Raw genomic sequence first — 17,084 nt, forward strand, 5'->3', positions numbered from 1 at the left:
ATTTTTACGCAGTACGTCGAAACGTCGCAATTGTGTTCCGGCCTTTAATTTATTGGCGAACAATTGTGGCGAATTCCTACTAAATAAATAAAATTCCATCCATCTAGGATTTTTTTGAAATAGAGTACATAAAGAGCACTGTTGGACATAAAAATACGGCACCAAAAAAAGAGAGTGAACAAAAAGATACGAACACAAAAAGAGAACATGTTCTCTTTAAAAGAGATGTAATGGACAGCCTATGAATATGGGCTATATCGGTCCAAGTTTTGATATAGCCCCCATATAAACACACCCTCCGATTTGAAGTCTTAGGCTTCTAGAAACCGTATTTTCTATTCGATTTGCCAGAAACTATAAATCTAGAGGTATTTTAGCACCATTAATAGATTTGTCGAATATACCCCATATTGGTCCGATTTTACTTCTTGGCATTCTAGAAACCGTAGTTTTTACTCGATTCGACTAAAATTAGAAATTTAGAGGTATTTTAGGACCACAAATACGTGTGCCGAAAATTTTTACCATCAGAAAATGGTGTGCATCGGTCCATGTTTTGATATAGCCCCCATATAGACCGATCTCCTGAGTTTACTACTTGGGCTTCTAGAAACCTAGTTTTTATCCGATTTGCCTGAAATTATAAATATAATGGCCACAAAAACCTGTATCGGATTTAGTTTTTATAGGTCAATTTGGTGAGGCCTCCATATCGACCGTTTTCACTACTTGAGGATATGATCATGAAAATTGCTTAGGTTAGGTTAGGTTAGCTTAGGTGGCAGCCCGATGTATCAGGCTCACTTAGACTATTCAGTCCATTGTGATACCACATTGGTGAACTTCTCTCTTATCACTGAGTGCTGCCCGATTCCATGTTAAGCTCAATGACAAGGGACCTCCTTTTTATAGCCGAATCCGAACGGCGTTCCATATTGCAGTGAAACCACTTAAGAGAAGTTTTGAAACCCTCGGAAATGTCACCAGCATTACTGAGGTGGGATAATCCACCGCTGAAAAACTTTTTGGTGTTCGGTCGAAGCGGAAATCGACCCCACGACCATGTGAATGCAAGGCGGGCATGCTAACCATTGATCCACGGTGGCTCCCGTGTTGCTTGAAACTTAATTTAAAATTTCCGATTTTACTTCTCGTAATTATTTTAATAATGGGGATAAAAATCTTCAGATTTTATATTTCAAATTAACGCGTTATTCCATCATTTTTCTTGCACACTTACACGAGATGTTTAGGTTTCCCCAAAAACTCAACCAAACCCCCTGAAATTCTATATATTATAAAGTAACCTGCTACCACTAAGAGTTTTCGGCGGAATCTATTATATTTGATTCATGGCGGTGGGCATTTAAGATTCGGCCCGGCCGAACATACAGCTGTATATACTTGTTTGTACATCACATTGATTACGGCAAAATTTTTCCTTCATTGCACCACAGGTGTTTCCGGAGAACGACTTCAGCGATTTTGTGTTTACTAAGGATTATTTTTTTGTTTGACACTGTACTTGTCTATGTGTGATGTCAGCAACAGGTCTTTTACATGGCATTACTACGTGCGTATTGAAACGTCATTACTCAAAGCTATCAGAAACATTAAGAAAAGCATATGTACGAGTAAATATGTTACCATTATTCAGATATCTGTTAACAAATTAACATGTATCTGTAGCCTAATGTTAACATTGCTCAGAATCAGAGTAAATATTCTCTCAAAATATTCTCTCGAATCCTATAAGAGCAGCGTTGCCAGTAGTGGGGATTTTTCCCCAAAGTGGGGTTATTTTTTCGTGGAGTTTTTGAAATCTGTTCAGTTTTAGAATCTGTTCAAGTTTAGAATAATTATGGTTCGCATGTTAGATGCTCACCGAATGTGGAAATTATATCATTGGGAATCAAATACTATTTTCTACTTTCTTAAAGTGAGTCGCAATATACAATACAAAAAACATTTCATGTGGTGGGTAGTTTAAAAAACGTTGGCATTCTGTCTGTAACGCAATTAATTATAGGGCTGTCACGGCAGCCTCACTAAATTATGAATTTATATGAGAAAAGTAGGTTGAATGTTTACTTTATTGTTTTTGTATATGGGGGTTTTTATGTAAGTTAACTGAAATATTGAATCTTTGTATTCTGCATCATTGATTTTATACTAATTTTAATACTATAGGCCCTAGAATTAAAGCTGGATTCCTTCCTGAAAATTTTCTTTATTCTAAAGAAGATACATCAATACCACAATCCTTAAGTAAAGGTCAAAATCCCTGGATCCAAGAAAACTTTTCGTGAGTGTAGTCCAAGACATTTTTTCTAATCCTACACTCAAAAACAAAGTTTACTTGGATTCAAAGATTTTGACCTTCTCTTAAGGATTTTGGTAATGATTCCGAGCCAAAGATGCGGCTTCTTTAAAATAAAGATATTTTAGCGACCTATCTGGCCTTAAATCGAGGGTCAATAAAATTAAAATTAAGTTTCAGATCTCATTTATAGAATTCTCATTTCCTTTTCGCGGTATATTAATAAAGCTATTCACGTACAACAAATGCCAGTTTAAAAATCCAAATTATAGCGGATACCTCAAAGTAAAATTGTTTTCTTAATTACAAAAAAACTTTAAACCAAAGATGTTAAATCCTCGAAATGAGCCTTTGCCTATATTTGAAGCTTTTTTATCTTACATCTAAAGATTCAATATTTCAGTTAATTTAAGGACGATTTCTTTAAATCAAAAATGTGTTTCTTTATTTTAAGGAAAATCTTCCTTAGTTCAAAGACATGCGACTTTAACGAAGGGACGTAAATTTACAAAAGTTGTTTCCTATATTTAATGAAAAAATTTTTTGAAGTAAGGATTTGAGGTTTTTTGATCTTAAATCTAAAGATTCAATATTTCAGTTAATTTAAGGATGATTTCTTTAAATCAAGGATGTGTTTCTTTATTTTAAGGGAAATCTTCCTTAATTCAAAGACATGCGACTTTAACGAAGGGACGTAAATTTACAAAATTTGTTTCCTATATTTAATAAAAAAATTTTTGAAGTAAGGACTTTGTTTTAATTAAAATGTCATTATTTTAAAGAAATTTGTCCTTAATAGTGTGTAAATTGCACATCCTAAAATTTAGGTTGCATAATCTTTAATTTCACGTAAATATTTTTTTCAGTATATGAAATTATTTAGCATCCCCATGCTCTCCTCTGCTCTTATCACTGATTTTGATCATATATCTCATTATTATTGGTAAAATGGTTGACAGTGCCATGAATTTAGATATCAATAAATTTTGTTTATTTTTCATGAAAAATTCTCAAAATTGGGCGTGGCTGTTCGGGGACAAGAGCTGGCAACACCGTATGAGAGTAAAAAGTGTAAACATCTATGAGATATACACATTACAGCGATGTGTTTGTTTATTTCATAACAAAAAATTTTCAACACGAGCCAAATATTGGTTCAATTATTTGTTTACACACGCACTTGTACAAACATAGTGGTGTCAATAAAAATGATGAAAATAAAGTAATAATAATAATTCTTTTTGTATCACTATTCTTAATTTTTGGTAATTTTTGTGACATCCAAATTGATTGATTTATAGCCACCAGACTCCTCTCATATATTACGCATATGTATACACCAATGATTTGTAACAATTTAATTAAATCTTAATTGGTATTGAGCGACACGAGCTTTATATTATAGTAACTGTCTTCTATATATCAAATCAATTGTTCAAAGTTGTACGGGAATTTTATGACCAAATATCCAGAGATATTTTATAGTTCAAAAAAAGTTTACTTGGAACCAAAAATGTTGACATTCCCTTAGGGATTTTGGTATTGATTCCAATATTTAAATTTATCGAATTTTCATTCTTTGTGATAGATTAATAAAGCCCTTAGTACAAACAAATGTTATTTTAAAAAATTTGAAGCAAAGATTATAAACTTTCTTTTAATTAAAATTTTATTAAATTAATGAAACTTGTTTTTAATATTATGTAAATTATGTGTCCTAAAATTTAGGTTGCATAATCTTTCATATAAGGCCAATACCTTACTGTACTCAAACCTACAATTAAAAGATCCACCGCACTTGATTGTTTTGCTTTTTACAATTGTAATATTGAGGGCCAACCTCAATTAGATTAAAATCTATATGAGTTTGGCCAGAAAACTTGAAATTTGAACCAAATGGCGCTATATAATCAGTCGAAGTGTGAGAATAAAGAATCTGAAATAATATATGTATAAATGTATCTAAATTGCGTATTGTTAAATAAGTTTATAAAAATTGCATTTAGATGTCCTCCAATACGGAAAAAATTTATAGCGTATGTTATTTAGATCACAGTCCCTACTATAAAATAACATCAAGAAATAAATCGAAGTGGGCTGTTAAAGTTTGGTGGTGATTTCGAATGTCTTCTGCAGTGGACATCGGTAGTCAAGGGGTTAAGGGTTTCATTTCGAGTTCGGTGGTTTCTAACGGTACTCAGGTACTTTACATTCATACAGCACAATTTTAGCCATGTCGTTTCAAAAGATATTGCTCCACCTATTTACTGAGACCACGCTTCCTTTTAGTCAAGGGGTTAAGGGTTTCATTTCGGGTTCGGTGGTTTCTAACGGTACTCAGGAACTTTACATTCATACAGCACAATTTTAGGCATGTCGTTTCAAAAGATATTGCTCCACCTATTTATTTACTGGGGCCACACTTCCTTTCATGTAATAGAGCGTTTGGTTTATCCTCCATAATTTGTGTATCCTGCTAAAATTTAGGTTGAATAATTTTTCATATTAGGCTTTTCTTATCAATTTTACAAAACATTAATGTTTTTTTTTTTTTTTTTTTTTTTTGACTGTAGAAACCAAAGACAATATACTTTAGAAGATGGGAAATTGGCTTGCGTCATACCAAATGTTGCATTGACGGCGCTAGGTCCATACATGTTTGTAATTTTTTTATTTGCATTTTTTTAAATGAAAAACGTAATTTTTTAAATAGAACAATGTTAAATATTGAGCAATAAATTAAAAATTATATTTTCCCGTTTGTTCCAAGATATTTCAAACTCATAATTTCTTTTTATTTGCATTTTAATATGTCGAACCAAACGCGTAAACGACAAGTAGGGACCTAGCGCCGTCAAAGGTTTGATGTTCTCAGCAGCCAATTTCCCACCTTCTAAAGTATATTATCGTTGGTAGAAACTCTTTCGTTAATAAAAACATGATTAATGTTACTCCTATCTGTTCGTTTAATAAACATAGTTAAAGATTACTGGTGTATCCGCCCAAGAGAGCCCATTTCCTGTCACTTACATGTAAAATCTAGTGCGTAAAATAATAAATCACTCACATTAGCGACATAGATAGAAAAATGCAAGCCTAAAAATCCAAATTATAATTATCAATCGAAATATTCAATATATCAGATAATTTAAAATTTTTTTATTCCATTTTAAAAATACAAATTAAAATCAATCGAAATATTCAATATATCAGATAATTAATTTTTTTTTATTCCATTTTTTTAAATGAATAAGGAAAATTAGCTAAATTCAAAGACATACGACTCTAACTAAGGGGAACAAATTTCAATAATGATGTTTTATTTAATAAAAATTTCATTATTTTAAATAAATTTGCCCTTAATATTGTGTAAATTTTGTGTCCTAAAATTAAAGGTTGCATATTTTTTTACTGTAGAAACTCTCTATCTCTCTCTTTCTCTTCCTTTAACAAAAACGTAATAACTGTTACTGGTATTTGTTCCTTTAACAAACCTTGTTAAAGTTAACCGGTACAGCAGCCAAAGAGAGCCCAATTACGGTTAGCTTATAATATCTAATGCGTAATAATACAACATAACAATTGACACGACAACGCGCTTTTTCAAGTTTTGAAATCACCCTTTTCATTCAAAAGCGATATTTAAATGTTCAAAAATGGTCGATTTCGCTTGTAGCGCTTATTGCTTTTGAGACATTCCAGGCTAACCAATACATACTAAAATTCCATTAAACATCAAGCATACATTTTGCCCTCTTTGCGCTCAATCTCAAATCACATTCATATTAGACACGCTGCCAAACATAAGGTACAGTGGGGTATCGAAACCCTACAAGTATAAAACAAAGAAATTCATAACGAGATGATTTAATTACTATCGTATACTTGAACAGAGACGATACTAAGGACAGTTTAACTTTTCGTTAGTTCATGGAAATTATTGAGTTAAAATTGCTCAAAAATGAGAATAAACTAACAGCATGTTTCTGTATGTCGAACGAGCTCTATCGATCGACGAGTGAAGAAAACTTTTGGTTAATTTTAGAAAATTTTGAATATTTTTAGAAAATTTTAACTAAACAGTATTACAAACGCTGGCATCACGCCGATATCACAAAAATTGGTAAATTATTTTTCGACAAATTGAAGAAAACTTATTAAACAAAATTAATTTTTTTCACTTGTAAAATAAAATTTTGAAGTTTTAAGGAAAAAATTGGACTTCAAAATTTGGAGGAATGTCTTTAGTGACATACGAAGTTCATGATGGACGCAGTTGTATTTGGTGAGAAATACGAATTTAGTAAATCTTTATGCATAATTTGCGTATAATTTTTTCCCGTTCTTAGTTACTTTAACGAATGTACCCAAAAAATTATTACAGTAAAGGAAACTTTCTCCAAACATAATAATGTCAAGAACTAACATAAAGTTAAATTGGCTTTAGAAATAGAGAGTTCCTTTTTTTTTTTGAGTGAACGAAATTTTCTTTGCCATAAACAAATAATTATGTACAATAAATATCCTATAATTCTCTAAAATTAACCCACATTTTCTTCTTGGCGGATTGGCAGTTTTAAGAAATGAATTTGTTATAACCACAGTACTGAGTACAGTTGTATATAGCACGTGTCAATTGCTCGCTCTCTCTCTCTCTCTACCTAAAATCCTAAGAATAGATTCTTTTGTGTATTACAGTGTTGCCATGTTGGGGGTTTTCCCCCAAATTTAGGGGTTTTTTACACGTTTAGGGGGATTTTTAGGGGTAACATTTATTTGGGGGGATTTTTGGGGGTAAAAAAATATCTTAGATCTTATTAAGTGGAGCAATTCTCAACAAAATTTGGAACAATTCTGACATGAATTGTGAGAAAAAAAAAATAAGGGAAGTCAACCTATGTTCCTAAATACAAGCAAGTATGCAATGATATTCTTTTTTAAACCCATCTGTTGAAGGGGCATTTTTAATATTTGATACAATTAAAAACAAGGTCAGGTTAGGTGGCAGCCCGATGTATCAGACTCACTTAGACTATTCAGTCCGTTGTGATACCACATTGGTGAACTTCTCTCGTATCACTGCCCGATTCCATGTTAAGCTCAATGTAAAGGGACCTCCTTTTAATAGCCGAGTCCGAAAGGCGTTCCACATTGCAGTGCAACCACTTAGAGAAGCTTTGAAACCCTCAGAAATGTCACCAGCATTACAGAGGTGGGATAATCCACCGCTGAAAAACTTTTTGGTGTTCAGTCGAAGCGGGAATCGAACCCGAATTTGTGACAAGTACCCCACTTGTCACAAATTCGATGATTTTTATTTACTTCAAAAGAAAATTTTAAGCATTAAAAAAACTTATTTTGTCTAAAATTTTGTTCCTCAGAAAAAATCTTGTTTCAATTTATATATTTGTGCTAAATTTAATTTTTAAAGTGTATCACTACAGGATTTTTAACGAAATTTTGGGCCTCTTTTTGTACTATTTACATACTTAAAATTTTTGGGGGTTTTTGAAAAAAGTCTAGACCAATTTAGGGGTTTTTTTTCTTAAGATTTGGGGGGAAGAATCAAAAATTACCTAGCAACACTGGTGTATTATTTCTCAAGGGAACAACAAATACTACAAATTTAAGTTCAGTGTTGGCAATTCGTAACATTTGCCTCCAAATGAGTTATGTATGATTAATGGAGTAAAGTGTTTTCATATTTTATACAAAAAATAACATATTGTATAAAATAGGTATAGACTCTTCAGTAAATAATGAAGTAGAATCGTCTCAGATCAACTTTGGGGCCCTACTAAACTAGACCAATTTTTGCACAACCAAATTTCGAAAATGAATTCTTAATGCCGCATATACCCATCAAATGAAAAGAACTTGTTGTACCAAAAGCAACTGTCCCAACAGTTGGATCCAAAGATTTCAACATTACATTAAGGATTTTGGTTTTGATTCCAGCGCTGCTATTCTTATCCAATCGGGCCTAAATTGGTCCAAAAGATTTTGAATTTTTAAAATTTATTCGGTGGATGGAAATTTGTCCATTTAAGTCAACTTGGTCAAAATCTTGAATTTTTTAGCATTTCGTATTGAAAGTTGTTCCGAAACTATAATTTGAGTTACCATTTTCAATTGTCTACCAACTGCTTTTTTCAATTCTCAGTGTACTAACATGTTTATCAAATTTTCTTTTCATAGAGCAGAAGTCTTCATAACTCCGTTTTTTTTTTAACACCAATCATTTCAAAAGACTTTGACAGAATACTGTGTTATGTTTCTTCGCGATATTCATAGCGTGATATTTTAAAATTATATTTAAAATTTGTACATGTGGTGACTACATTTGATTCTGGATCTTTATGAACCTTTTATGTTTAAGTTTTAGAAGAATCTTAAAATTCCTCTAAAACAAAAGATAGGGATATACGAGGGCTATATTAGAAAATGCACCGATGTAAACCACACATGACACATAAATTTATGGGCCCAAAACAGTACTGCAGCAAATGGCATAAAATGGATTGAAGATTGTATCCCCTCAAGAAGTAAAATTCGAAGTAGGTATTCATGGGACTATGCCAAAACAGTGACTAATATAAACCAAATAAGTACCTTTTGGGGCTATGGGGCTATAATATCTCCAATTGTAGTTTGCACAAGTTTTAATCGGGGTTTGATTTATTATAGTGACTCGACTCTGTATATAGGCAACATATGACCCTGGATCGATCAAAAAGAAACCTTTTCCATTGATTCTAATGCCATATTTTAAATACATATATTTCATATATGCGGTAACAATGACAGTAAAACATATCCATGGCTAAACTAATATCAATGGCAGGGAACTCGAACAACAAAAGCTTCGACAAGTTTTATGTTAATAACCCTCTTTTTCCCATTCACCCTAAAATATACATGCCAACATCATGAAAACCAAATACAATTAACAGTAAATGTTAAATACTTGACATCTTAACATAGCCCTGTACAAGTATGAGAGAGCACAGTATATGTATGCATATTTATGGTTAACGTAAACAAAAGCCCCGTGTTATCCAGAATTGTGGCAGTTGGTTATTTGTACTTGGCTCTTGGCGGTGGTGGTGATTCGAATTTCTACAACGGAAATTAAGTCAGCATGTTTTCAAATACAAACTAATTTAAAAACGTAAATTTTTCATGAGTTGAATATAAAACAATATCAAAGAAATTCATAATAAAATTCAATACCAATTCAATTCAAAAATGGTGCAAGAAGTGCCGGCAAGAGGAAGTATTTTGGGAAGTAAGTGACAAAAATTCAAAGTGAAAAAGTTCAAAATATTGCGAAAACAAATACAGCTACTGTGGTGGGAATTCCATAAATGCGAGCTAGACAATCCAAAAATCAAACGTGTCTGCATATTTTAATACTAAATATATGCAAGAAAATCCGTAAATTTGACGTTACTTTTAATTTTGTTTCATAATTACAACAAAGAATTTTAGTGAAATAAATAAGAAATTTCATCATTTCCTTATTCGAACAACCTTTTGCGGTTATTTAAAGGTCATAAAGACATAACATCCTACACTCCCACACACACACCAGTACATGCTCAACATTTCAGGTTATCCTACAGGACTTTATATAATAAAGAATTAAAATAACATAGAACGTGTTGTACTACCAAACCCTATGGAAAAAACCGATTATCTGTGTAGGCGGAAACACAAAGAAATTTCCAAAATATTTTACACCACCCATAAGGTCATTTGGAAGTCGAACGTTTTAGCAAAATTTTAAGTAATAGAAAATACATCATTAAACGGAATTATAAGAAAATAATTCGAATGGTGAATGTTTGTTGAAAAATGAAAGTGTTTTGATATTAGCATGGAATACAAACACCGCATGGCATATTGTTGGATGATACGTAAAAGTCATGTCATGTCGGCGAGGTCGTAAACAATTGTAATGATTTTATGTTTTTATTTGATGAACATAAAATAAAAACATAAATAAATAACTATTTAATTTTAAATTAGGGTTATTGTGGTTAAACGTTATCGACTCATTCGTATTGAAGAATAAATCTATTTTTGGCCTTAAAATACTTTAGTATTCAAATTCTGCAAGCCAACTTAAATAGTCTCGCCTTAAGATTTACAATGTAATCTTAATTATAAAACCTAAACATGAATTTAAATTTAATTATGTCAAGGAAACGTAGAGATCTTAATATTGGTAACATAAGTCATAGGTACTACCATTCGCAGCACTCAAAGAATTTATTTAGTAGACCTAGCAGATAATGTGCTAAAACAGCAATAGTCGACTGAAAAAAGGAAATCAGTCTATGTTTGCTAAACTAGTAAACTAAGCTAAGATTGTTGTAGTTTGGCTGAAATAAATAAAAATGTAATCTATGGGCTATCGTTATTTATTTATTTATTACAAGATTTACAATCATAATAAATTATGAAAATAAATATAAAAAAATTAGGTGCTAACAACAAAGGTTTTTGACCTAATGGGCTATTGTTAATAAAAGCCGTATATCAAAAAATTTAAAACTTTTCACAAATAAAAAACTTTTGGTTCTTGAAAATCTACACAGAAAAAAAAATCACGGAAAATTTTCCAATTAAAGTCTTAATTGAATTTTCACAAATATTCAATTAAAAATTTAATTGAATCAACAATTGTTTGAATTAAACCAAAAATCAATCACAAAAAGTAATATCAATTTTTTCATTGACTTCGGTGATTAATACTATCATTTCTGTGATTGAAGACATTTCAATTAAAAATTAATTGAATCAATTAATTTCGTGATTAAAGACAAAAATATTTTTTGTGCGTATGCTGTTAATGACTGACTTCTGTTTTTCAGCAGACAAAAATTGGTGTTTTAACAATTTTTTTTACTAAAACAGCAATCAATCTCTTATTTTGGAACAGCAGACATGCTGCTGAATAGTCATTAGTTTGCTGATATTTTATGCTGATCCGAATAAAATTATAAATTCTCTTCGTTCTATCTGATAAAAGAATTACAGTGCAATAACATTTGTAAGCAAGAGTCTGTTAAAAACAGCATTTTTGTACTTTACAGTCTAACGAACAATAAATTATAATATTTTTAGGTTATACATTTTCCCCCAAAGCGTATTTAAGAACTAAAAGTAGTTTTTGGTATATTTTTGCACTCTAATATCCTTACAAGCTCCTAAATGCGATCAGCAAATATTTTGTTTGCTGTTATACATAAAATTTGATAAATATTCAGATTTTTTGGCAAATACTCGCACTATAGATATTCATAAAAAATTGTTTAATTGTGTTACGATAACCCCCAGGTTGATATTTTTACTTGCTTCTGCCAAACTAACAAATGTACTAGTTTAATCGAGCTTAAAAAATAGCAGACTTTTCTGCTGTTTTCTTTGCGTGTATAAAGAATACTTTGCTGTTTCAACTAACGAGTGTTTGCTGAAACAACTAACCACATGATATTGCTTACCCTTTTTCTGCAAACAAATGCTGCTGTTTTAGCAAACTATTTTGCTGTTACAAATAACAACATTTTTTGAGTGTAACATTTTGAAACATGTTTTGTTTTGTATTTTTTTTTTTAATTTTTGTCTGCTACACCACGAATTACAAAAATTTAACAGCAAACACTGACAGCTGGTTATTTCAGATTTTTTTCATGAGTGTATAACATACATTCAATTTTTTTTATTTCGTCCGCGATCCTATATTTTTCAGATTAATGTTTTAATGGAAGTTTGTTCATAATGTGGCTTTATCATTGAAAATTTGCTAAAACAGCAAACAGTTTTCTGAAATTACACTCAAAAACGCTTACATTGATCCCAAGAGTTTGACCTACGCTTAAGGATTTTGATATTGATTCCGAGCTAATGATGCTGCTTCTTTAAAAAACGGACATTTTTTGAGAGCTATATGGCTTTAAATCTAGGCTTTATAAAATTAAAATTAGGAAACTGTTCTCATTTATCGAATTTTTATTCGATATACATATTAACAAATCTGCTCATGTATAAATAAAAGGAAGCCACATTATAATAAATACTTCAAAGTAAAAAATAATTTCTTAATTAAACAAAACTAAATCAAAGATGCAAAATTCTCAAAAATACGCTAATATTTAACCCAAAAGTTCAATATCTAAGTTAATGTAAAGATTATTTCTTTATTTCAAAGACAAAGACAAGTTTCAAATTTTCGTGTCATAAATTTAAAAAATGTTTTAAAGCAAATATTATGAACGTTTAATTAAATTGTCTTTATTTTAAAGAAATTTGTTCTAAATATTGTGTAAATTGCGTATCCTAAATTTTAAGTTGCATAATCTTTCATATTAGGTCAATATTTTTTTAGTGTAGATAGAAGATTACGACATTTGTTTGTTTTTCACTCGGTAGCTTTTACGAATACCATAGGACTGGAATATACAAAAACCAATTTTTGGTTGTTGAATACCATCTGGGAAATAGTTTACTGGCTAAGCATGGTAGGAGTTGTTGTTCACTAGGCCATCAGTGTAATAAATCATATGTATGCGCTTAATTTCTTCAACACATAATTGATTTTTTATCTAAATGTTATCTCTGTATATACACTCAAAAAAATTGGTTAAAATTAGGAAATCTCGCCGATATCAATAAAATAATTACATTTTTCGACAAATTCAAGAAAACAATTATTAACCATAATTATTTTGTTTCTCTTGTTAAAGAAAATTTCGTGGCTTGAAGGAAAAAATCGACTTAAAAATTGCAAAAATGACCTTTACGCCATACGAAGATCAAGATGGACGCTATATAAATATAAATTTTTATCTAAATATACATTTTAACTAAAACATAATAATTTCCATGAACTAAAATAGAGATAATTTTGATTTTAGTACCCTGGAAGGTACTCTTTTTTGTTAGTGTACGTTATAGTAAATCAGAGACTAATGACGGGAAAAATTAATTTTTGGCGGAATGCATTAGTTTTATCAAATTTTTGCCTAATCAACACACGCTAAAAAAGTCTTTCCTCTCAAAGGAAATTTTAGACAAACAACAATATATATACATATATAACACAAATATTATAAGAGTTAAATTTTTTCAGGTGTTAGACTTTACAAAATAAATAAATAAACATATTTTATTTAACGCATGATATGTAAATCAACCTCAATTGCATCTTCCCCCTTTCATACAGAATAATGTAATTGTAACAAAAAAAAAAATGTCAAAAAAAAACAACTTTAAAAAGATTATAAAATTTCTGGTTTTATTGAATACCGCCTAAAGGAAAATTCACGTCTTTAAAATACGAATGCAAATTTTTCTTAGCATAAAAGACGCATTTCTCTAATATAAAGTTGCATAAAGTCGGATTGTCCTTAAATTAAGTGATTTGACTTAAAAATGGGTATCATAACATGAAAGAAAAAGATTTTTGGCTAAGGTCAACTTGACTTTAATAATTCAGACAAATTCTTTTAAATTAATGAAATTGTCTTTAAATTTGTTTTTTTTTTTTTTGCATCTTGACTACAAAGCAAAAAATCGTTCAAAAATAGGACATGTTTTCCAACACTTTATTTTAAAGGCGTTTTTTACTTGAAACTTAATTTCTAGTCTGAATTTGGAAAATAAATTTGTCGTTAAATCGTTTTTAATGGACTTTGATAGCATATGAAGAAAAAAGCTGAAAAAACGAAAAATTAAAATTTGCTTCCTAGAAGCAAGTACACAAAACCTAACTTTAAACCAGAATTGTGTCTTAAAATTATCCTTACTTGTCTTCTCCACTTCTTTGGCTCGGAATCAATACCAAAATTGTTAAAGTAAAGACAAAATCTTTGGAACCGGACATGGTTTTTTTTTTTTCAGTGTACCCAAATGAGTGTATCAATACAACGAAATGGATTTTCTACACAAACAATTGATCAAATTGTAAATATTCACCTCTTTTCTTTCAACTCTAATTATTTTTAGAATGTGTACCCGCACGTTATGTTTTGGCCGTGTTTGGTTCCATAGGAATGGCCATTGTTTACGGACTCAAAGTTAATCTCAGCGTTGCAATGGTGGCTATGTTAAATCATACCGCAGTTGGTCATGGTTCGCACGGTGGTAGCGCCTCGCATTCGGATGGAAACTCAAGTAACTCTGACGTGGAAATATGTCTACCACCTGGAGGTGTGGCTGAGGGAAATTCAAGTGCAGCAGCAGCGGTAATGGCAATTTGAAAATCTTTAAAGTATTTTGATAAAATTTTCATCAAATTTTAGGATGGACCTTTTGTTTGGAGTGAACCTTTACAGGGAACATTACTAAGTTGCTACTTCTGGGGTTATTTAGTATCTCAGATACCAGGTGCTCGTGTTGCTGAAAATTTTTCTGCCAAATGGGTTATGCTGTTTTCAGTTGGTATTAATGTGATCTGTACTCTCTTGACGCCAGTTCTTACCAATCTACATTATACCGGCCTTATTGCTATGCGTGTTTTGGAGGGAATGGGTGGAGGTGCCACATTCCCAGCTATGCATTGTATGATTGCTGCATGGGCTCCACCAAATGAACGCTCCGTTATGTCTACTATTATATATGTGGGAACATCATTTGGTACAGCTATGTCTATTTTAATGGCTGGTGTACTTTCGGCAAATTTGGGATGGGAATCTGTCTTCTATGTTATGGGAGGTCTAAGTTGTATTTGGATGTTGTTATGGGCATTCTTTATCCAAGATAATCCTCAAAAGCAAAGTTTCATTAGTGCCGAAGAGAGACATATGATTATGGCTTCCTTGGGTAATGATGAACATGCAGCAAAAGAGGAACATCCTCCCGTACCATGGAAAAAGGTCTTCACCTCTGTACCCTTCTGGGCTATTTTAGTGGCCCATTGTTGTAACAATTGGGGCTGGTATATGTTCCTTATCGAAATTCCATTCTACATGAAACAAGTATTGGCATTTAACGTGTCCAGCAATGCAGTAGCCAGCGCTCTACCCTATTTCCCAATGTTGATATTTAGTATAATCTTGGGCAAGTCTTTAGACAGTCTCAAGGCTAAGCGTAAGTAAAAATAGGCTCCAATTTAAAGCTCAATTGAACGTTGTCTTTTTTCAGAAAAAATTAACACAACTACTGCCCGCAAGGTGGCAACTAGTATATGTACCGTTATCCCTGGAATATGCCTACTTATACTGTGTTATATTGGATGCAAACATACCGCAGCTGTAGTCATAATGGCAGTGGGCATTGTTGCAATGGGAGGCATGTTTTCTGGTTTCCTCTCGAATCACATTGATATTGCTCCCAATTATGCTGGAACCTTGGTAGCTTTAACCAACACCGTTGCAACTTTACCCGGCATAATTGTACCACTGTTTGTGGGTTATATCACAAAAGGAAACGTAAGCAATGGATATATTCTCTCTCGAAACTCATTTTTTTAATATTTTCCAATTTTTTTCTTTTATCGTTATTACTTTTACTTGTAGCAAAATATCGGAGCCTGGCGTATTATATTTTTTGTGACATTGGCATTGTTTACCATCGAGTTTTTGGTATATATTGTTTTTGGTTCTGGTGAAGAGCAACCTTGGAATAAAATGGTCAATGGAGATAGAGACGACAAAGAAAAAGCTCTTCAAGATGAAAACACGCCATTAAATGTGGCTAAAAATTCGAATATTACTACATCCTAAGGAGATCAATTATCATACTCTGAAAATATTTTAAAACATTTTAGGTACTTTGTGTTAAGTTATAAATTTAAGACGCAGTCAAATGTGAGCTAATCCAGGCTTGACTCAGCCATTAATTTATTAGTTAGGACGTAGTATTTCAACTGTACAATCCAGTTTGATTTTAATGGACAAAAACTTTAAAAACTTTTAATTTAAATGCACATATGAAGAATCCATGCAACAAGCATATAAACTTCAACAATTATTAAAATATAATACCTGCCGCCTTTGTACTTAACTTCATACACAAAAATATAGTCTCTATACTTCATATTCGTATTAAAAAGTATTTTAAGACCAATAAAGATAACAAACAAATATTTACAAACATTACATTGGATGTATTTAATCAGTCCTCAAATCGCTCGGTACAGATGTATCAGTAAAGGAACTTAACAACAACATTGGATTTGAGTTTTTGACAATTTTATAGTAGTATATCCTTTCATAAAATGAAGTTTAGATGAACTAGATTTGTTCGACATACGATTTTCAAATCAAAGAATGGCTATCCTAATTGGAAAACTGGTCTAAAAGTCTGACTTGAAGAAATATTGAAATTCACCACGCCAACATTATTCTACAAAGTTGGATTATTTATTAATTGTATTATTAAAGTCCAGTTCCATGTATTTGGATATTATTTTTACAATAGTAGTGCTGAAATCGTTTTACAGTTTTAAAATATTTGTTTTAATAAAATAGAAGGAGAATAATTAGAAGAAGATTAAATTAAAAACCACAGTCATACAATACATACAATTAGTTCGCGAGTTATTTAGCAATATTAAAAAAACGGATTAATGTTTTCATTGAATTCTCTCTGATTAGAATATATAGCTTCAATTTGGCAAACAATTGAACCAAACAGAGTTTTTATAGGTTCTTCTATGCATGCCTTACATGCTATATACTTTTCTTCCGATTTATGTTTTTGAGTTCTATATCGTAACAAATTTTAATAAAAATTAAGTCACTGCAAAGTTTTCTTA

The 17,084-nt window shown here is 31.3% G+C and overlaps 1 protein-coding gene across 1 annotated transcript; it reads left to right on the top strand.

Moving 5' to 3' along the window:
• Positions 1-9,406: 9,406 nt before the first annotated feature.
• Positions 9,407-16,425, top strand: MFS3 (major facilitator superfamily transporter 3). Its single transcript, XM_075297619.1, has 5 exons — positions 9,407-9,608; positions 14,333-14,571; positions 14,629-15,415; positions 15,470-15,756; positions 15,844-16,425. The coding sequence occupies exons 1-5, from the start codon at positions 9,569-9,571 to the stop codon at positions 16,048-16,050; spliced, it is 1,560 nt and encodes a 519-aa protein (XP_075153734.1). The 5' UTR covers positions 9,407-9,568; the 3' UTR covers positions 16,051-16,425.
• The last annotated feature ends 659 nt before the right edge of the window (positions 16,426-17,084 follow it).

Source organism: Haematobia irritans, chromosome 2, assembly GCF_050003625.1.
Source record: "Haematobia irritans isolate KBUSLIRL chromosome 2, ASM5000362v1, whole genome shotgun sequence".
Classification (NCBI taxonomy): domain Eukaryota; kingdom Metazoa; phylum Arthropoda; class Insecta; order Diptera; family Muscidae; genus Haematobia; species Haematobia irritans.